The sequence below is a fragment of the Filicampus tigris genome, chromosome 1 (assembly GCF_054856515.1).
Source record: "Filicampus tigris isolate MCC_2025a chromosome 1, RoL_Ftig_1.0, whole genome shotgun sequence".
Taxonomy (NCBI): Eukaryota; Metazoa; Chordata; class Actinopteri; order Syngnathiformes; family Syngnathidae; genus Filicampus; species Filicampus tigris.
In genome coordinates, this window is record NC_141217.1 from 20,691,232 (window position 1) to 20,713,078 (window position 21,847).

General features: G+C 41.3%; 1 protein-coding gene across 3 annotated transcripts in view; it reads right to left on the reverse strand.

Annotated features, from left to right (window-relative positions):
- Positions 1–240: 240 nt before the first annotated feature.
- The window catches only part of tshz2 (teashirt zinc finger homeobox 2), a 54,514-nt gene continuing 32,907 nt past the window's right edge, over positions 241–21,847 (reverse strand). Inside the window, exons 1-2 of one of the 3 annotated variants that reach the window (XM_086025796.1) lie at positions 17,524–17,657; positions 241–4,017 (exon numbers count right to left, since the gene is read on the reverse strand). In XM_086025796.1, coding sequence (XP_085881922.1) covers positions 998–4,012 — 3,015 coding nt within the window. In that variant the 5' untranslated portion in view covers positions 4,013–4,017; positions 17,524–17,657 and the 3' untranslated portion in view covers positions 241–997. Of the gene's footprint in view, positions 4,018–13,998; positions 14,129–17,523; positions 17,658–21,847 lie in introns of those variants that run through there. The other 2 variants (XM_086025789.1, XM_086025784.1) reach the window with 2 other exon arrangements.

Genomic DNA, 21,847 nt, shown 5'->3' on the forward strand with positions numbered 1-21,847 from the left:
GTATTGATTCATCCACATGAACAGACAGAGAGGTGACAGTAAATGGAGTTATTTTTAAAGTAGGAAGAAAAAACAAATATATCCAAAATAGAATATTTCTCTTCCTTGCTGTCATGTCGTAGCATGTTATATTTATCTTTTGATAAAAAAGAAAGATGTTTGACTATTAACGTGCTGCCACTGTCTTCTGTGATAACCGCTGAAGGCATCAAAGATACAAATTCCACCACTGAGACATGCGCTTGTTAAGTCTGTAATTGTTACCAAGTTGCATGCGTGACTATATTTTGTTCACAGTCAATTATTTTATATGAATAAAATAACAATGCAAGCTGTTATCAAATGTTAACTCTTTATTTGAATATGTAAAAAACAAAAGGTGCAGGGATCACAGGTATCATTTGTCTTGCAGCTTGTCCTCATTGCATGTTTCTTTTTCATTTCAAACATCATGTACACGTGAAATAGTTTTGCTTTTGAAATGCTCGAGCCACTTTTGAGACTTGTACAGAATCCAAATTGATGATTAAAGATTAAAGTGCTTTGCCCGCCCTTCATTCACTTTCTTCTATTATGGGACACGAAACAGCTTTACATAGAAATAGACTGTACACCTCTGCACAGGGCTACCTGCTGCACATGTATTCAGGTCTTCCGTATCCCAAAAGTTGCAAAGTACAATTGTTATCCTTTCATTATGTTGATTTCCAAATACAATTGAAACTTGGCATATCATACAAATAATAAATAGTAGTCATAGCCGTGGCTACGCATGCAAACATCAGCATTTATGTTTCTTCAAGCAGTAATTGACTTCATTACTGGTGATGCATTGGAGCAGGGTGCAAACGTTTGTTTTAGTGTCTTCTACGTTTTCTAACCAGTGTGTCTTTTGCCGCCACTCCATCAAATGTTGTGCAGTACTACACGACGCAAACTGGGAAAAAATGTTGAAATGTCCGACCCGTGTGTTGAAACAAGAGCTCTGTCAAGAAAACTATTCTTTGTCCATCTCCACGTACTGTGAATGGTTGTCAGGGGATTTGCTGTGAGTTTTACTCAAATGGAGTTTGACGGCGTGATTACTGGCAAATGTCCGACAACACAGCTTACATTTGAACTTAGAGTCAATGTCCTCCTCCGGGACCAGAGTCTCTGAGGCTCGGACGCCGAGGACCTTCGGGAGCTCCGCCTCGTCCACTTTGATCTGATGCTCCACGGGCATCTTGTTCATGTCTTTGATTTGGAAGCCCAGATGGGATTCCAGGTGGGAAATGAAGGTAGTTGGCGACCTGAACTGAGAAGCGCAGTCATTGCAATAAAAGACCGGGTGACCTGTGTCCATGTTCTTCAGGAATTTGGTGCCTCCCGTTTTCCGCAACTGGTACTTCACATTTGCTAACCAATGGCTTATGGTGGTCATGGAGAGTCCCGTGAACTTAGAGATGTGCATCCGCTCCTGAGGGCCGAGGTCAGAGAGAAGGTACTTGCCCTCCGAGGTGAGGAAGAGGCTGGAGGCGAACTGCGCTTGTAGGATGAGAAGATGGCGAGGATTCCAGTTGGACTGGCGGCCTTTGCGCTTGTGGACGGAGTAGACCTCGGCGGACACGTCCTCAAAGCGCCTGACGTCTGACTCCAGTTTCATGACCGGGAGCCTGGACGCTGCAGGTGGCTTTGGCGTGGTGGCTTTGGGAAGAACTTTAACCATGTCGGCGATGTCGGACAGAGCGTACTTCTGTGGCATCGGGGTGGTAGGCTGCAGCAGTGAAGAAGACCTTGGCTTACTATGTTTGGATTTAGTCAGGTCTATTGGTTGGTCATCAGTTGTAAAAAGAAATGTTTTTTTCGGCTTATTCCTTGCGGGATTACCGAGCATCAGCGAGGGCTTGTCACTGCAATTGTTAGTGTTAGCAAAAATAGACCGGATGTGAGAAGATAGTTCATCTGCTCGCGAGTTATTGGGCTTATTTGCTTTGCCCAAATGATTGTTCAGAACTGACTGCAGAGCACTAAGAGGGTTTACAGCGAGGATATCCAGAGTGTCTTTGAGAGGCTCTGTGGCGCTGGCAGAGGGGCTCGGAGTCTTGCCCCTGTCAAAAAAATCGGGGCTCAGCTTCCCTTTGATCGTCTCACTCCCGTCATTCCCACAGTCGGCATCTGGCTTTGAAGAGAAAGAGGAATCATCCTGACAATCGCTGTCGTCTGTCTCCATCAGATCAAGCTTCGCACTTTGACTTTCTTTCCCGTCACTAATCACAACCGTTTCTTGTTTGATGTCAACGTTTTTATGCGTCCCTTGGGGACTCTCAAGGCCCGTGGCACCTGGGTACTTGCCCTTTGGGGCGAGCGCCCTCAGCTTTTGGTTGAACGTCTGCTTCAGCTGAGCAGGGGGTGACGCAGCTGTGACAGAGGTGCTTTTGATAATGCCAGAGATCTGATAGGCGGCGTGAATGCTCGGGTAAGCGCTCCAGCTCGGCGTCCCTGTTTGAGCTTTATTGATAGCCGAGGCCACTGTGTTGGCTAAAGATTTAAGAATGTCCCCCCCTCCACCAGAGTCCTGCTCCAGATCTTCCTCCCGAAGATAAGGGTACTTAAATCCCCCATTTCCTGCCTTTTGATCTTCACTCTCTTCCTTGTCTTCTTTGACTTCAGTTTCTTCCATTTTGTCTGATGCACCCTCTCCTTGGCCATCTCTCTCGCTGCTTGCAGGGGAAACATTCTTGGGGGACAACTTTTCTCCGTCTGGTTCACTGGCAGTCGGCTCAGCTAAGCCCTGGATCTTCTCCACGGCCAGGGGGTCAAGCGCTAGCTGTTTCCCCTTCTTGGAAGCAGAGTTGGTAACCTTGATGAAATGCCCGGTCACCATCATGTGTGTGGTGAGTTGCTGCAAGGTGTCATGGGAGCTTCCGCACTCCATGCATTTCAAAATCTGAGACTTGCACGTCTCAAACTGCCATGTGTAACTCGCACCATTCTGATAGCCATATCGATTATTGTTTGCATTCACACCAGCACGTTGGGTGTCGCCGTAGCCAGATGCGCCGGTTGTTGAGTCAGGGGAGCACGGCCTGGCTGTTTCAAAGGCGCGCTTCTTTGCTGGTGGCAGTAGTTTGGGTGTGATTACTGGTATTGGCTCCTTTAAAGGCACTTTTTGGTAATGCTTAGTTTTGATCATATGGACGCTCAGATCCTGGAGCGAGTCGAAAGAATGGCCACAGAACATGCACTTCAGAACTTTTTGTGCATCCTCCTTGCCTTCCAGATCCTGCAAACTGCGTTTCTTCGATTTAGAGGAGGAGGCAGAGGAATTACTCTGTTTGCTGAGGTTGTTGTCCTGGTAGTGGCCGCTCTTGTTCATGTGGACCGTCAGCTCCACTAGTGTGTCATAAGCAGCACTGCAGTCCTTACAGCGAAAGCGGCTTGCACCTGTGAATACTGAACCGCAGGGTTTGCTGCTTTGCCGGTACAAGTGGACCGAACTGAAGAGGTTGGGTTTGGACGTCGGCTTCGGGGAGACCGTCTGCTGCAGGGTCTTGGACAGAGCATCCTGGTGCCAGTCGAACTCAGTCTTGGAGCTTCCGTTGGTGCTGTCACAGTTGGCTTTGCTGGTGTTTTTGCCCAATTTCAATTCCGTTCCCACTCCTGTCCAGTAGGTATCTGAAAGAAAGTTTGCATAAGCTGCCCTCATTTTCTGCAAACTGTTGCCCATCTCCTCTTTGCGTTTACAGTTCTCATCATCCGGCTGGCCCTCGCGCGATGAAGAATTCTTGAAGTCGGACAGTCTGTCACACGTGTCGCTGAGGTGCGACTCCAGGTCCACCTCTTGGTTTGACAGGAGACTGGAGGGAGAGTTCTGGTTGCTGTAACTGTTGGCGCTCTTGTTGTCCAGCTCGCGGTCCTCTGACACCTTGGGGCTGGTCTTCTCGGAGAATTCCTCTTCCGTCAGGGTATCATTCTCTCCATCTTCCTCGACGACGGAGTCGTGAGGCGCAGCGTCTTCGTCGTCAGGCATGTATACTAAAACGACAGATGAAAGACAATGACAAATTAATGACACTCAATTTGTTTTTGTCGAGATTTGCTTGTCAAAACAATACTTCATCATAACAAAAGGTCATCACTTTTTTAGGGAGACTCTACAATGCCTTGGTTGCGACCCAACAAACTGGTAAAGAGTGAAAAGGAGCATATCAATACACCCTGCCTCCATGAGACTGACTGCTTTTTATTTATTTATTTATTTATTTTTTAGCTGCTGGTCAGACTTTTTATGCTCATAGTCACCAACAATCAGAAAGCCTGAATCGAATGTATTCAGTTGTATTTTTGATGTGAACAAGTTTACAAAGCTTCTTTCTTACAGTACTGTAAGCATTTGTCTGCTATTTTGTTTGTTGTCTTCTTTTTTGTTCAGAGTTCTTATTAAAATGATAATACTTAATGGAAAAATACCCTTTGTGTTTCAATGAATATGAAAATAAAATCTTACTGTGGGTAATATCACACACCAAACTACAACTAAAATGGTGAGTGCATAATGCACAAAGGAAGCTGTCGCATACAAGTGCAGTGTGCACAGCGGTTATTGTAAATGCAGTCTGAGACTCATGACTTGCGTGCTATTACTGTCGTAAAGTAGCGAATACCATTCCAAATGCTCATCCCTAATTCCGAATATAAAGTACACATTTGAGCCATTTAAGCCAACATTTGTGCCTCGTGAGCCTGGCACTGGACACAACGTCTTGACCAACAGACTGCTGCAGTCTGTGATTCACGACGGGCCATCGACTTAGTGCTGTGTCCAAGGCTTTTCTGGCCTCAACTTGATGTGTTTACAACAGTCATTGGCGACTGAGTGACAAAAGCAAATTGATTCTTCTGAGGCCTGTTAACTGTTATTGCAAATGACCTATTCTACAGTGATTAAGGAGGCCGTGAAGTGCCGTGAAAACGTGAGCCTTGTGCTTCTCAGCACCATCGCCGACTCCCCTGAAGCCAACACAAAAATCTGACGTACTAATGTCGCGACATGCGCGAGCAACAAATTACAAGGCGATGGGGAAACATGACTTCAGCAGATGGTTTGCGAGCGATTCGACATCAGGAAACTGATTTTGCTGACGGCAAAACAGAATTATGTTGCAAATGTGAGCGATGATGAAGAGCAATGAAACTCTACATAAATAACAACTTTCGAGAGATTACGGGCAATCTGTCAGGTCTTTATATTCCCCCCGACAGCCTCATAAACAGTAATTACATCTTTCATTATTCACCTGTTCCTTCTCCCAACTCATACTGCACAAACATTATTGCTTTCATTAACAGATAATTAAACAACACTATTACTAATTGGCACGCTTCCCGTCACGCAATTAGAAGAAGTCTGACTCAGCACGGAGCATTTTCACGTGGCTGAATTTCTTTACATGGCCGTCAACGATATCACGACCGGCGTTCTCTTCGGAAGGCACTTTGCCATAAATGAAGTTTGTCAGCACAAATCTGAGATGTTTTCCACCTCGCAGCCATGCAGGAAAAATGTGCATTTCGGGAGAAAGACTTGGCAGATGTGCTCCCGCTTAAAAAATGAATGGGACATAACAGCCGTGTCCGGGTGCACTTATGCCTTTCACGTGGTTAATATTTCCTCACTTCACAGAGCGGCATTCGCCGGTCCCACACCGGCCGGCTCGAGGAATGCTTTGCCTCTTTGCTTTCTGAAAATAAAACTTTTTCCTTTTTAAATCAATATTTCACAAGCGCCTCCAGAGAAAGCCTGGAGGTGAGTTGCTTGCCAGCTAATGGACACAAGATAGAGATGGGCTTTGGACTTTTAAAACAAATATAAAGAATGTGGCATCATGAACACACAAGAGCCCCCAACGTGCCGTGACCTTGATCCGACGCAAGAGCGACGTTTTGATTGGCCGACCGACATCTGTGATGGCCTCTAAAACACACTGGATGCTGAGGGAGCGTGGAGGTATATTTTATTTAGAGTCTTATATATAGAAGGAGAACACCGGCGGCTCTGACAAGCTCGACTGGCAAGAACAAACGTCAAAGTGGAGCTATTAGTGCTTCTTAGGCTGGAGGGAAACTGAACGCCATTGCTTGTTGTAAATGGCAAAATCCACTCTAACTTCACCCCTTTTTAGGAAAATAATTGTGCATTCTGCAAGGGAGTCTCGCCTCTTACTGTAATATCAATTTTAATATGAAGGTCCGTCTTATCGTGCTGAGAGGAATCGTGGGAGATTAACAGCTGCCCTTCCCGCTCTTTTACGCGGTTCTATCAGATGCCCCGAGTAGCAAACTTCCAGAGGCACCAATTAACCTTCTGGCAGGCATTGCCGGAAAGTCCCACTCTTGCCTTTCACTCGACGTTTGTAACTCAAGTTTTTCCTCACGGCCTTTAATAGAAATTGAGATTCAAGGACAAGAGAGCAACGGTGTTTTCACATGAAATAAAATGGGAGATAATTACAGTATCAGCAATGTCATGAACCCCAGAATCACATTTAGTCAGTGGCAGAGAGTACTGCGCATATTTGTGGAAGAGGAGGTCTTTATTTTTACAAACACATTACAACACATATGTACTGTAGGCAAATTAATATATTGAATACAACACATGATTCGCAATACTGTTGACCCTAACATATGTTGGTAACAACTGCCTAGTAACCACACTTTTTTTTCTATTGGGATGAGGATTGCATTTGTTCAAGTGGACAGACAATACTCTCAGCGATAATTGAGGCACGGCTTCTGGTGTAGCAGTGGCCAAGACTTGAGGGATGACAGTCAATTGATCAAATTCTGTTTCCTGGCCATGTCGCATGCCTCCATAAATTTTGTTAGGCAGAATCTTCAGGGTACAATCATCAGTGCCTCATTACACAATTTGAGGCTCACACAGCAGAGAAAGGACAAGGAGAGATGACAGGAGCTCAGTCAAAACACGCGCACTGAAAAAATGTCAGCTAAATAGAGCAGAACCTACAACTTCAAGAAAACTATGGTCTGAAAGTTGGCTAGGCAGAAGCTTCTTTCCATTAGCCTCCCAAGAGTTTTTTGTTTGTTTTTTTTTAAATCTAATTTGCTAACGATGACACTGAAAAATGATTATGTGATGTTTTTGGCTACATTTTTTACATTTAACCTAATGCAATAACAGCACATTTAACTACCCTTAAAGAGGAAGTCGACGCAAAGATATTTTTTTCAAGAATATGTTCTATGCAAGCCCACTAGTTGAAACAAAGCATTCTGATAAATATTGCGTTTGTGGCATAAGAGTTAATCCACTCGTGTTTAGCCATCTCTGGGGGCGTCCATTTTGTCACTTCTGTCGACCGAAAATGAGGTAACGACCAATCACGGCTCAGCTTTAGAAAACAGGCGAGCTGTGATTGGTCGTTCCCTGAGCCCTGGGTAGTTGTGATGTCATTTTCAGGCGACAGAAATGTCACAATGGCCGCCTCCTGAGATGGCTAAAAACGGGTGGATTTTGCTGCTTACCTCATATTCCACAAACACAAAATAAATCAGAATGCCGTGTTTCAACTAGTAGGCCTGCTGGGAAAATATTCTTGAAAAAAATATGTTTGGGTTGATTTCGACTTTAAATGTGGATTTGAACAATGCTTCCCAATTTGTACTGAGCCGAGGCAGACCTTTATTTTACAAAAATCCCATGGCACACCACCAAACAAAAATATCCCAAAAAGTGTAACTCCTGCCATCTAGTGGAGGAGCATTTAATTGTTCTGTCTGTAACAAAACGTCACTTGCATAGATAGAGTAGATCAAGGGTGCCCAAGTCCAGCCCGCGAGAGCCAGTCTGTTTTTGATGTCTCTCTCCTCCAACACAATTCAAATGATCAGCTCATCAGCAAGCTTTGCAGAAGCCTCATAACGATCCTGACTTTGCCTCCCACAGAGGAAGAGACCAGCCGATCCTGACTTAACACTTTCTAGAAAAATCCTGCCATGGGATAGGAAGAAGGCAACCTGACTACCTATCTTGCAAAACAAGAAGCTGGCATGGCTTACAGGAGATTTAGCATGTCATAAACCACCGTTAAAGCCTCTAATCTGTGTCAACGCAAATTTATATCTTCAGACCGAGATATGCAAAGGTCAAAAAAGCCGAGTTGTCCGTCTTAAATCAAACGGCTGAAGTGTTTAGAACCTTTATCCGTGAAAGCAGGCTCTTGGCATAGTGAGGCCTAGATTTACGGAGGCAGCCGCCTGTTTGTCAGCCAACACGCTCTTTTCCTCACGTCTACAGAAAGCAGCTAAGTGCTTCGGCCATACTAGATTACTTTTATGGCTACATCCACTCACTGGCAGCAAGTTGTCCAAGCCGATTGGTGCGGAGAGCGTACGTGACCAAATATTTAGTGCGACGTTTGCAACTTCAGAGTGCACGGCGCTCACTTGCCTGTTCGAGAGACGACTCTCAGGATGTGTCAGTCATTAGAGGAATTTCCTGTCTCAACACGCCGGCATGTATGAATGTTTAACCCACAAAAAGGTCAAAATGTCATTAAATTCATAGTAAAAATGCTTGTTACATCCATCAAGTTTAAGACAGGATGTTGTCTTTCCAGCCATGCGTCCTAGGTTTTGCCTATTACCAGAATAATATATCGTCGTCACAACATCATGACGTGAGATAAACAGTGTCGAACAGCATTTATGTATTTGTACAATCTCTGCATCCAACTCTGAGCTGTAAAGTTAGTACTGACGCTAGCGTTAAAACAGAATGATAGAGTAGGCGAGGATTGGAAAACTTTTCAGCTTATTACAAGACAATGCAATGACACAACAGTATCACTGATGCGCAAACGTTTGTGCTCAAGGGCCACATTAGATTTTTAGAACAGACAGATGGGCTAGGCCATTTGTAGATATTAAAAAACGAGTGTAAAATATGTGAAATAGATAATTTTTTATGAATGAAATAAAATGAAATAAAATAAAAACAAAATTTCATACACAAGGAAACTCACTGTGCTTCGCACAAGCAGAGACAACGCCTAAAAGCAACAACAACTAACGGTATTCATAGCTTACCAAAGTTACGAAAAGAACGTACATTGACACATTTAAACACATGAGTAGAAACCTTTAAAAACATTTAAAAATAAAGGAAAAATCAATAACAGTTTTTCTAGAATTACTAAATGACCAAATTAACGTATACATTTGAACATGAATTGAATATGAAGTTGATACATTTATTATCGAAAATAAATACATTGTCAATGAACCAGTTTCAGCAAAAATTAAAACACTTATTACAGGATTTTTAGCCAAATGGAATGGGCTTTGCGTCTATTATAAGAAATTCAAATTCATTACTATTGCTCTATCTAAGATGCAGGAACTAACCATTTTAACATGAAAAGCATGTCTCTTAAAACCTTACCCTGTTTTCTTATTTTCATCTACAGCACAAAGAACAAGCATTTGTGTTGTTTTTAGGGTTGCAAACATAAAAAAGTCACAATTTGGAAAACTTTTCTTTTCATTGAGCAGCTTGAGCATGTGTTAAACCTTTTATACGAGGCGAGAGCTCATGGAGAGAATCTATGCCAGCTAGCGTGGTGAGGGGTATATGAGAGGCATCCCGGCCGGCCATCCAATATTACAAACCGTTAAAGTAGCTGATATGAAATAGCCACAGCAATGACGGCAATACTATTGTTCTTAAAACAATCTCTGTGTAAAATCCACGCTATTCTCAACCTGTAGGTTTCAGGTTACAATGATTCCACATTGTTGCTTGAATTTGATAAACCACAGAGAAATTGCTACAGTAACAGAAGACCATCTCGTTGCGAATACAAAGGTATCCATGACATATCCGCATGACTGTGTTCGCACCTCCTCATACTCAGGTACTTCCCCCAACATACAAACGACAGCCCCCCCCAACACACACACACACACGCACACACATCCACCCACAAATGCTCTCAGGCAGCCTCAGACTTCACTTTTGCTGCCCGCCGATCGATATCTCTTTTTACTTCTCATTGATTGCTTAGCGGCGGGAGCGACCTAAGCAGGACTGTTATGACATTTCCAGATTTCCCGCTGTCCTTGCAACAATCAATTACATGTGCATGGCAATCAAAACCTCTTTGCAAAATGAACCCGCCCCGTGACATTTTCATCTTCGAGATTTATGCCACGTAAAGCACAAGAAAAATGGCATCAGTGAACATTCTGTGGGTTGCCGCGGTAACTATCACCCTCTCCCTCACATGAAAGTACCAATTAATGGTGTGTGTCAATTTCAAAACACTTACAATAAGTGTGGAGGTGTCAGTCAAAAGAAAAAAAAGTTGGATTCTAAACAAAGTTGAGGTGCTCTTTTTTGTGTCGAGAACAAGCGAAATAAAAGTCGTGTCCTCAGCGAGCTATGATTAGAAGGCGGCGCACACCCGCCACAAGGTGTAATATTTGACATCTTGATATCTGACAACGTGTGTGAGTCACGATCAAACGCCGACGCTGTCAGACATCCCAGTGACAGACTTGATGACATGCTTGACGTCTGAAGTTAATTCTGAACACAGTCACAAAAATAAAGGGAAAAAAATGGCAAAGTGTTAATTCCGAGCCCCGCAGCCATCTGTAAATATCTGCAAATGCTTTTCCTCGTCACCGCTTCCTGTCAGGAAGCAGCCTTGGTGCACGCGAGGACGCAGACAGAACAATCAAGCTCGGGCTGCCTCCGTTTGACAAAATATGTCTGGAGGTTAATTGACATCATGGGATGAAATAGTATTTGATTTGCCTTTAAACAGGAGCGTGTCATTACCTCCCTTCTGACCCATTATTTCCTTGCAAGTCTTGAGTCAAGCAGCTCTGATGACGCCCTCGGGGGACTTCAACTACTCTGACACGCTACAACTGATCATTTCAGGGATTTAGCTAGCAGTGGTGTGCGGAATATTGCTGTGGAGTGAGCAGATTGGGGATGGGAATTCGGATTCTTTTCTTTGTTGAATAAAATGGGAAAAAATAATCAAGTTATAACAATTAATTATAAAGGTTGTTTGAAGCATTTACACAATGTTTAAACAAAAGCAAGAAAAAAGCTAAGTCAGCATAGTCTCAAACTATTAATGGCTACATTATATGACTACACACATAGGGCCTATTGATAACACTGGTCACCAGCAAATTTGAATCAGAGATGGCTTTATGTGTCCCTAAATGTAATTTTCATGCTGATTTAAAAATATATTTACTATTTTTGTCGCACGTGACGTTTTTGAGACACTTTCATTTTTGTTTTTAAGTTTGACCTAGCAAAGCTTGCGCAATATGGATTTTACCAGGTGTTGTAATTTACAGCTGTGACATTTCAGGAAAAATCCACCAGTTGTTGAATGTAACCCTTAATTGTATAGTACCATATTATTATTATTATTATTACTATTATTATTATTATTATTATTAATTTTTTATTGTTATTATGAAACCCTGATATGCTAGAGAAAAAAATGAGGGCGAATTCTGAATTAATGCAAAAAGATTCTCAAGAAAAGTTCAGTTTAATTTGTGATGACAAAAAAAATTGCAAAAATGTGTTGACCAGTGTAAGCAGACTGATTTGGAGCCCGATATCAGTTGTCACTCAAAGATTATCCAAGGCAACTATCCTATATAAGAGTTAAGAGATCGGTCGGTGCTGACAGTCGTAAATAGGTCAACTTAATTGTATTCATGATCGCAAATTCTTGTATGTGTTGTTGGTCAACCACATATAAGACACAATGATTAGTATATAGGACATTCAAAAATCAACTTAAATCATTATCGATCATTAACTGCCTTATTTAAACAAAAGAGCTGTATTCACAATGCCAGTGAAAACTGGGGCTCAGCGCTGAAAGTTTTGAGGCTCAGCATACAATATACTGCACTGTGTTAGTTTTCATTATACCACAAAAAATGGCTAGATTGTCATGGAAAATGTAAATGGCCGTAAAGGAGAGGAGAAAGGTGAGAATAAGGAATGTAGATATTTTGAGAGGGAATTGGCAAATGCATCTGTGCATTTTGGTGTCAGAGACTCTCCACGCTTTGCTTTCTAGCCACAAACACATATTCAATTATAAATATAGTTATGTATTATTGTAAAACACAATCTATAAGTATTGTAATATATTGTATTCGTACTGCTTGGTTAAATGCTTGGAACCTGAAAAGATAGAAACACGATCAGGTGTTGAAGGAGGTCTCCAAGTGCCCACTTGGCAGCGGCCAACTTTACATCATCCACAAGTGGAGTTTATTTCGCAGTTGCTTATAAACAGACTTTGCGCATGCCAATCTCCTGCACTGATTCTAGCGAGTCTGTTATGTTTCCGTCATGTAAACCGCGCGAATCTTCTGTGCTGAATTCAAAGGAAATGAGGGGAGCCACCTAGATCGGCTGGGAATCAAGTTGGATTCAGATCAGTGGCGGAGCCAGAGCGCGGCTAATGGGTGGGCCTGAAAAAATCAGGGCGGGCCTGTATATTTCTCTCACTGAGCACAATCCTCCTGTCCATGTCCTGATACATCGTATATTCAAATAAAATGACAAACTGAATGATATGAAGTTCAAATTTTCCTTAGACAACCACAATTATGCCATTCTTAATATTCAATAAAATAAAAAACACAAGGAAACGCAAATTTAAAAATAATGTCATAATCATTTTCCAAAAATGAAAAAATATGTATTTTTTCATGACTCTCACTGGGTGGGTAGTCTGGTAATCTGGGTGGCCCTGTGCACACCAAAGCCCAACCATGGCTCTGGCCATGACTTTTTAAGTTGATATACATTTACTTAAAAAATTTATCTGGATACAGAAGATTTTATTTTGTGATTTTCTTGGTGTCTGTTTTGATTAAATTGATTAAATTTTTCAGTGAATAAAAACTAACAAAAAAGAAAAACTAAAATTGACATAAAACATTTCCATTAACAAAGTACAATAAAAAATGAAAATGCTTTTAAAAAATGAAAACTAACTGATACTACATCTTATGTTTATAAAGCAAATAAAGCGAAAATGTATGTCGTTTTCTTCTTGTTCATTAAAATCATACATGAGAGTTCCTGTTAGATGGATTTATTTTGATATAAATGCTGTAAAAAAGACGGAAGGTCAAACAGTCGTTTGAGAATTGTAGTTTAATTTATTACACAATACTTAGTGGCCTTTTTTTTAAAATCTTGCACTTGACAAACGCTCCATATATAAAACTAAAACTAATACTAAAACTAATGAAAACTAAAATGAAGCACTGTCAACAAAATAAAAAGTAATGAAAACAAACTAAATTCAAAAAAACTTCAAAATGAAATAAAAATGCAATGAAAAACCCCAAAACATTTAGATCCCTAGATCCCTGACATACTTTGAGAAATAAGAATACTCGACATGATGAACCCAATTCCTCCGGAACAAAAATGGATACTTTGATTTATCATGCAGGATAAGACCATTAAAAAGAGTCTTTAAAAAAGGGGTGCTGTGTCGGTTTTGGCTCCAAAAAGCACAAAAGGGGAAAAAGCCCATCTTGACTTCTGTATGCATGACGGAGATGCTACTTTAAGCACATTACGTCCTCCACTAAACACAAGTTATTCATGCAGATAAATGCCTCGTTCTCGTACACCCTCAACCTGAATATTTGATGCCCTAATATAATCACATGAAAACTTGCGGCTCAAAAGAGGACAACAGATTGTGTGCGCAGCAAACGATGCTCAAGTGGACCCGGCGCCAGATTAATACGACGGGATGGCGGATGCGACACCATCTCTTGCCATCTGGCTCTTCATTTGGCCAAAAAGGATCACAATAATTAAGGCAATTAATCAAAGAAATGTTTTCACGAACTACATTCGCTAAGATAAGAAAAAAAAACACTCAGCACACATCCAACTCTAATGAGCATATTCACCCAGCTTCCATCTCGCTTGTGATGTCATCGAGTGAGGTGGACACCCCTTTTGATGATAGAATATTCCGCCTCAGTCGGCGCAAAGACTAATTGGAAGCGAGCTGTCCGAGAGCGACACAATCTGCTCCCCGGAACCCACAGTCATCACTTTGAACGAGCCACGGATGACGCATCATATGAGGCTGCTGCTGCACCTACAGATCGGAACCCAGATCATGCACCAGCACGCACTCACACCCACACACGCGCGCAAACACACACGCAAACACACACTTTGCTTTCTACAGTGTACATATATATATATATATATATATATATATGTACATATATATATATATATATATATATATATATATATATATATATATATATATATATAGATATGTATATATATATATATATTTTTTTTATTATTATTTTGTATGTCCCTCTCATTACAATTCAAACAGTAAACCTAATTCTGTATAATATCATTATCATACGTGCTTTTTTGTTTTACACATTTTATTGACTACATTCTGTGCTCTCAATTAACATTTGGTGCATTAATCTTTTTGGGCTGTGCACTAAATGCTCATTTGTACTGCTATTAATTGAGGTCACACTGTAAACTGTAACATGTAAACCGATTAATTAAGTTATTAAATTAAATTACTTCAATGAAATAACAGCTTCAAAATCATGATGAGCCTACATTGGCTTCTAATAAGGGTGACACCCGGATCAACTACTTTAGCGGCCTGTAATAACAGTGAACCAGTCGAGACACCTATCAAGTGTTGTGTTAGTACTAGCTCGGATGCTAACATTCCAATTCAGAGGTGTGTACAGTAACAATAAAAACAAATATAATAATAAATACCGGTAAATAAAAAAAAAAAAAAACAGCCAATGTAGGGCTGCTCGATTAAGCGAATTTTTCTGGATAAAACGATGTTAAAAACGTTCAAATCGTTCGATTTTGTTATTTTTGCTGTATCTACGCGGACGTAGTTTCCTCCGCATTTTCGCTTCCTCCCACGAGCGCGCGGTCCGAAAACAACGACAACATCCATGGCTACAGGCGATTCTGCTATTTACTCAGGCAAGTGAGAGTTTGGTTAATAAATCGGGCAAAAATACATCTGTAGTGTAGTGTGTGCCCCGCATGTACAATACAACCCGTGAGCAAGTAACTCAATGTCTGAAAGTTGTCCCTTTTTTCCTCCTCTACCACAGACCTCTGGTCCAGCCGGACTATGCATCCGTACTTAAGCTTAAGCATTGTATTATTGAGTGACAGTTTTGCACTAATCATTGATTTATGTTTAAGTAAGACCAGGGAGAAATGTGAAAGGCTAGTCACTAGCTGGTTGGCAAAATGACTTGCTGACAGACTGTTTGGTTTACAGACATGACTGTCTACCTTCTCTCATGTTGATGATTTTCGTTTCAGATGATATATGCTCTTTCTTCTTTCATTATTGGTTTGATTAAGAACAGATCTGAAATCTATTGTGTAAGTAAAATGCTGTTAATCCCAATGGATTGTTCTATGTGTATTAAATTAAATTGACTGGCATTTTGAGATCAAAGAAAGAAAAATCAAGTTTAAGTAAAAGACATTCAAAATACTTCATTTTTCACTATTTTTTATTTTACAAATAAATCGTAATCGTAAAATCGGGTTTGAGAGAAAATAATCGGGATTTTCTTATCAGGCAAAATCGAACAGCCCTAAGCCAATGTTTACCTCAAGACATGATGCAACACAGAACACAGGCTTGTGCTGTAAGCGTATAGCATGCACATTCATTGAACATGGTAGATGTATCCTTCTGGGCATCCTTCAATTGTTAATGATATGCTAGCCTATATGTACAGCAGACATGTCCAAAGTCCGGGCCAGATACAAATCTGATACATATTGAATAGCTGCCAAGCTTCATGTCATCAAAATACAATTGGTAGGCCAAACAACCAATGTTTTTTAACAAAAAAAGTTAGCAAATATTAAAAAATGCTAACAAAATAAAATAAAAAAAATGAGAGTGCTTTTAAAAAAAATGAGAACTGAAACTGCATTTTCTTTTTATAAAATAAAAACTACCTATAATTATCACTAAAATGTCTTTCATTTTTAATCTGTCAATTCATAGCATATATGAGCTTTCGGGGCTCGCTTTTCACTGTATTTATTTTGGTAATATTGTTCGGCCGTACAGAAGAAGGAAGGTCAAACAGTCGTTCGGGAATCATAGATTACGTTACTTTATTTCACAATACTTATAGTGACATTTTTTTTTAATCTTCCACTCAAGAAATACTCCATTCATAAAAAAAAACTAAATCTAATACAAAACCTAATACAAAAAAACCTAGAACAAAGCATTTAAAAAAAACAACCCTTGTTAATGTAAACTAGAACGAAAACATATGTCCTATGTCATGGAACAGGGATGGGCGGCCCTCGCCAACACTCGGACTGGCCCTCGATTAATTTCTCAAAATAAAAATGTTTACTGTTGAAAGATGTAATACCAGAGTTAACCGCAGAATGGTATACATCGCTCACCAGCGCCTCCAACCCCCAAACTGCAATTGTGAAGAAGAGTGTGTCGTCAACGTCGATCTCAAAAGTACATAAAAAAACAGTGATTTTTTTTTTTTTCCACACCGCTGACAGTTTGTTTAAAGAGCATGAGGATTTAGTAAATGTGAGTGTCTTTGAAAAACATAGATATATTTAACCCTTAATAATGTTTCATATGCGTAAAGTGGCTTTATTGGTCAAACGGTCCTTGTGACGGACACTCCTGTGGACGCATCCAAGAACAACTTCATTGCACTGTTCACACAGATGAGTGAGCTAGCCTATTAATTTGAGGATTTGAATGACATTCAGGAAAACATATGCTACTACAATATTTAAATCACTGAGTTGATTTTTGGGGATTTTTTTCTGTTGGTTTGCTGTTGAGCAGTTTTGTTCCATCTTTGAATGGGATTTTTTATGCAAGAGAGCCTTTGGCCTGGGAAGGTAGAAAAATCACAGTATAAGGTTATTTTGTGTAGTTGTTATTGAAAGAATGATTAAATAGTGACAGCCCTAATTAAAACGTACATTGAAATAGTTTTTTTTTTTTTTAAATGTTTATGCAACGAGTATTAATTGTGCTGCATAAATAGAGTTTTTGTGGAGAAGTCAAGAACTGGTATAATTTGGGTGATATGGAATATATCCTTCATTTCTTAGTGAAGAACGTAAAAGATTATTGTAATGACAAAATTGAGAGATACACAAGAATTGTGTATCCATGAAGGTTTGCAATTTGGTGCCAGGCCAGTGGAGGAATGTTACCAACACGCCCCCATAGCATCCTTCTCTGCTAAGGCAAAGGTAAACAAAAGAAGTTGTCTTGGTGTGATTGTGGGAAGTCTTTACAAGTCAGGATGTTCAAAGACTGCAGTTTGTATTTGCCGGATTACGATTTTTTTCCCGCAAAACGCCCGCCCGCCCTGGCTGATCCACTCACACAAACTCACAGTTCCAGTCGGTCGGCTTAACCAGGCCCGTTGTGCCCGTGACACGGCTCTCCCGCAGCAATGTGATGAGGTCCGATGCTTCCTTTCTGCAGAACAGCAGTTTACCCCTCGTTCACCCTTATCAGAGTGGGGAGCCATCATATCGCCGTACGCCACTCAAAAAGCGCGGCGCATATTGGAGCTGACCGCTCCAGCAAACAGGGCGGCGCTAATAAAAGAGCATCCTGCTCGCCTTCAGATTTCCCTGATGGAGTGTCAGTCAGGAATGTTTGCGTGGCGGCCGCCAGGGAAGTGGGCAGCCGTTTAAAGGACCTTGCAACACATGAGGCCTTTGTTCTGCTTAGGAGACACTGAGCGCCTCATTTCACTCACTGTGTGAGTGCTGAGAGATGAGCTTTCACACTAACGCTATGGCACATCCCAAAATTTGCCTTCCTTTTCCAGTCCTTCATCCGTTTGTCTTTATTGTGATGAATAGCGGCAGCATAACTAATGCAATTTCAACTCCAACAAACATTCTGGGAATCGCAGCATTTGTACACAATTAGTGAATGAATTCGTCCGAGTGTAAATACTAGAGATAGACCGATATGCTTTTTTCAGGGCCGAAGCTCATGATTAGCAGTCAAGAAGGCCGATAACCGATATTTGGAGCTGATATTCATTTCCAGTAAAAAGGAAAATATTGGCATCAACACCTATAGAAAAAATTACTCTTAACTTTTTAAACTTTGAAAAAAAATACCCTTAACTCTTTGCTTTGAATGTCTTTACAGGCTCCAGCTTGTCCTCTACCCTAATAAGGACACACACGATAGAAAATGGATGGATTTTTTTTTTCCCTCTTCATCTTCAGGCATGTTTCGATGGCCCTTCATAATGTGGCCTCTCCGCAATGGAAAACTTGTTGCTTCCGATATTTTGGTCGGTTACTGCATCACCTTCAGAAAAAGTGATGTTATCACAGCACCGAGTCGTCACCGTATGTGTCCAATCAGATTGCTCTGATGTCATCACACGAGTGCTCAGAACTAGGGGAATTTGCAAGGTGAATTTTGCAGGGTGCCAAGAAGCTGCTTTGACGTGCTGTGATGGCACGGTTTTTTTTTCTGCATTAGATAATGGACAGAATTTCAAAGATGCCTTTCACTGCAACACTTAGTAATGCTGCATTTCTGACTGCTAGGAATCAGGAAATATCCAAGTTGAAGCTCACAAGGTCTGATCTAAAGTGTTCTTATTAAAGGTAAACAAAAAAAAAAATGGTATGTATTGCTCAGCCTTTGCATGCAATTTCTGAGGGATATGAAACTTGTACTTCACACAATCTTATATTACCAATGTAAGCAATGCCATTAGCAATATTGTGCTTGTAGATGAAGCATACAGTTGAGTTTTTCTATAGTTTTCTTTTACATGACCAAATCTGCTGATAAATAACAACAAAGGTTTTCTAAAACTACAATTTGATGGAGCGATGAAGAAACAATGTCAAATTCTTTGCTGTTTAGCATGTATGTGCACATAATAATCAGACCTTGTACGCCCTTGTGACGTCAGTTGTTATTTCATTAACCGTATCTCGCTCATTCCCGGTGGGAGCTACGGCGACTTCCCCTGAGATCACTCTCTCCCACCAACATCACCTTCATATGAACCCAAAACAACGACCTGTCCTCCCCCCAAAAAAGCACCCTCCATCAAGGTCAGGCTCTGATGAATGTGATAGTGCAGCTGTGTGTATCCTATTAAAAACAATCTGCATGTCACTAACTCCTTCTGCTTGCTCTTTTTTTTTTTTTTTTTACGAGGCTGCTGGATGTGCTCCAGCCGCAGCTTTCCTCGTACAAGCACTTTTAAGTTTTCAGCAAAGGGAGGCACTTTTTTAACATTCCCACTTCATTAATAGTAGATTGCCACTTTTTCCCTTCATTAAATACAATGAGGAGGCTGCGCATGGAAGGTGCGGCTGCGAGAGCGCCTCGGCCCGTTGTTTCTGGCGGGACGGAAACGTGGCAAGGCAGGGAGTGTGTTGAAAACAGCCTCCAATAAAAGCTCCCCCTCCACAAAATGATCATTTTTAAGTGCAAAACTTCAATGGAGCTTTGTCACTCTGCAGCCCATTGTGAGACAGAGAACGGTGTTGGCAGCCCAGAGTTGAAAGTTCCCCTCTTCCAAAACAGACCCTCCGCTGTTTGTGGGTATTCTACAGCGTTGATATCTACGTGTTGATTAGAATGAAAAAAGAAGTGTGTTGAATCGGGGCTCCCCGGAGCAGCACATCAGCCATTGTGGCACAATGACAGTCACTCCATTGAGCCAATTATTTCTCTTTGACAAAAGCTGCTTAAAAGACTGCTGTCATTGTTGGAGTCATGAGAAGAAGAAGAAAAAAAACGACATGACTGCTATAACATACAACCCACTAAGTATTGCTTTTACTACTTGGAAATGATTCCTTTGTCTGGTTAAAGCTGAAGCCTTTGCAGCGCTAACACAATAATGAGCCAGTTGGAACTGAGACGCTAAACACTAAAATGATTAGTTTAGCAGGCATGGATGAAAGAGTCAATATGTTCAGACTTGAACACAACTTAAATATCCGTATTCTCCCCACCTACATTTTACAATGGACAGCTAAATGACCAATGAAAACATGCTTTATTTTGTTGTTCTTTTAACGGATATCGCCATTGGCCAGCAGAGTCCATCAAACATTTACGTCCACTACAGACCTATGTTCTCTTTGTTTTACGGATAAAAGTGTTGTGCACACAATCAGTAGAAGACTTAAGATCCGTGTCAATAATTGACTATGAAAAAGATGGTAGTTACTACATGATGCAATTAGCATGTTAAATTGAAACAGTTTGTTCTATTAATGCCTGAATAAAGAATCTTATGGACGTATAAAGTCTCTGTAAAGGGAAAGTAAATATGGCTTTGTGTTTTTAACAACTTAAAAAAAAATCACCGAGTATATAAAATGAAGTAAGTCAACCCGAACATTTTTTTTTCAAGAATATGTTCTATGCAGGCCCACTAGTTGAAACAAGGGCTCAGGTAACGAACAATCACGGTTCAGCTTTAGAAAACAGACAAAGGGTCAGACAAACAAAAGGTCAGATGTGATTGGTCGTTACCTGAGCCCTGAGCAGTTGTGATGTCAATTTCAGTCGACAGAGGTTACAAAATGGCCACCTCCAGAGATGGCTAAAAATGAGTGGATGAACTCTTATTCCACAAATGCAACATTTATCAAAATGCCTTGTTTCAACTACTGGGTTTGAATAGAACGTATTCTTAAAAAAATATGTTCGGGTTGACTTCCACTTTAAGCAGCAAAATCCACCCGTTTTTAGCCATCTCAGGGGGCGGCCATTTTGTCATTCTGAATTTGACATTACAGTTGATCAAGAAACGACCAATCATGGCTGAGCTTCAGAAAACAGGTGAGCTGTGATTAGTCACTACCTGAGCCCTGAGCAACTGTGATGTCATGTGAGATACCAACTTTCAAGAATATATAATGTGTTTAAAGCAGGCTCTGAATTGGCTTTACAGGGTCTGTCATAGATCAGTTGAGGAGGGAAGATAGAACCATGTAGCATATACTACATGATGCGGCCTTCCGAACGCCTCACAGCTCTTCAAATATTGCCACCGGAAAAGTCAGCGCCACAACAACATTTTCTCTGCGTGACATTTGCGAGGTAAGAGAGGAGGAGGAGTAGGTCGCTGACTTTTCTTCTTTATTCACGGCGCGAGAGAGAGAGAAAGGAGAGTGGTTAATTTATTGAAAAGAAGGTAGGCGGACGAAGCAGCGGCACGGAACTGATACCCTGCACGGCTGTAGGTTGTGCACCGAAGGAGGGGGCGGCGGGATGGGGGCGGTAACAGGAGGGCCGGGGGGAAGGGAGGGGTGCGTGGACCAGTGCGACAGAGGAACGGTTAATGGAAATGAGTGACAGGCTTTCAGAATGATTTACAACGGGTGGCGCTGCGGCAGAGGCGGCGCTTGATGGATGATCCTGAAAGACGGAGACGAACCATAAATCATGTCTGGGAATCATTGACAGAGATAAAGGAGGGCGAGAAAAAGCAACGGCATTGACGTTCATTCTTCCAATAATGTACATTGACGAGTTACACTACGGAGCCTTAATTAAAAAGTGAACATGGGTTCTTCTACTCCCTCCATCACCGCCGCCCCACACAACCCCTCCGGTTGTCCTCCCCCATCCCCTCTGCATTGCCTTATCAATGGTAATTAAAGATGCAGCATTCTCAGTCCAAAGACACTTCCGCCACATGAGATAAGTGC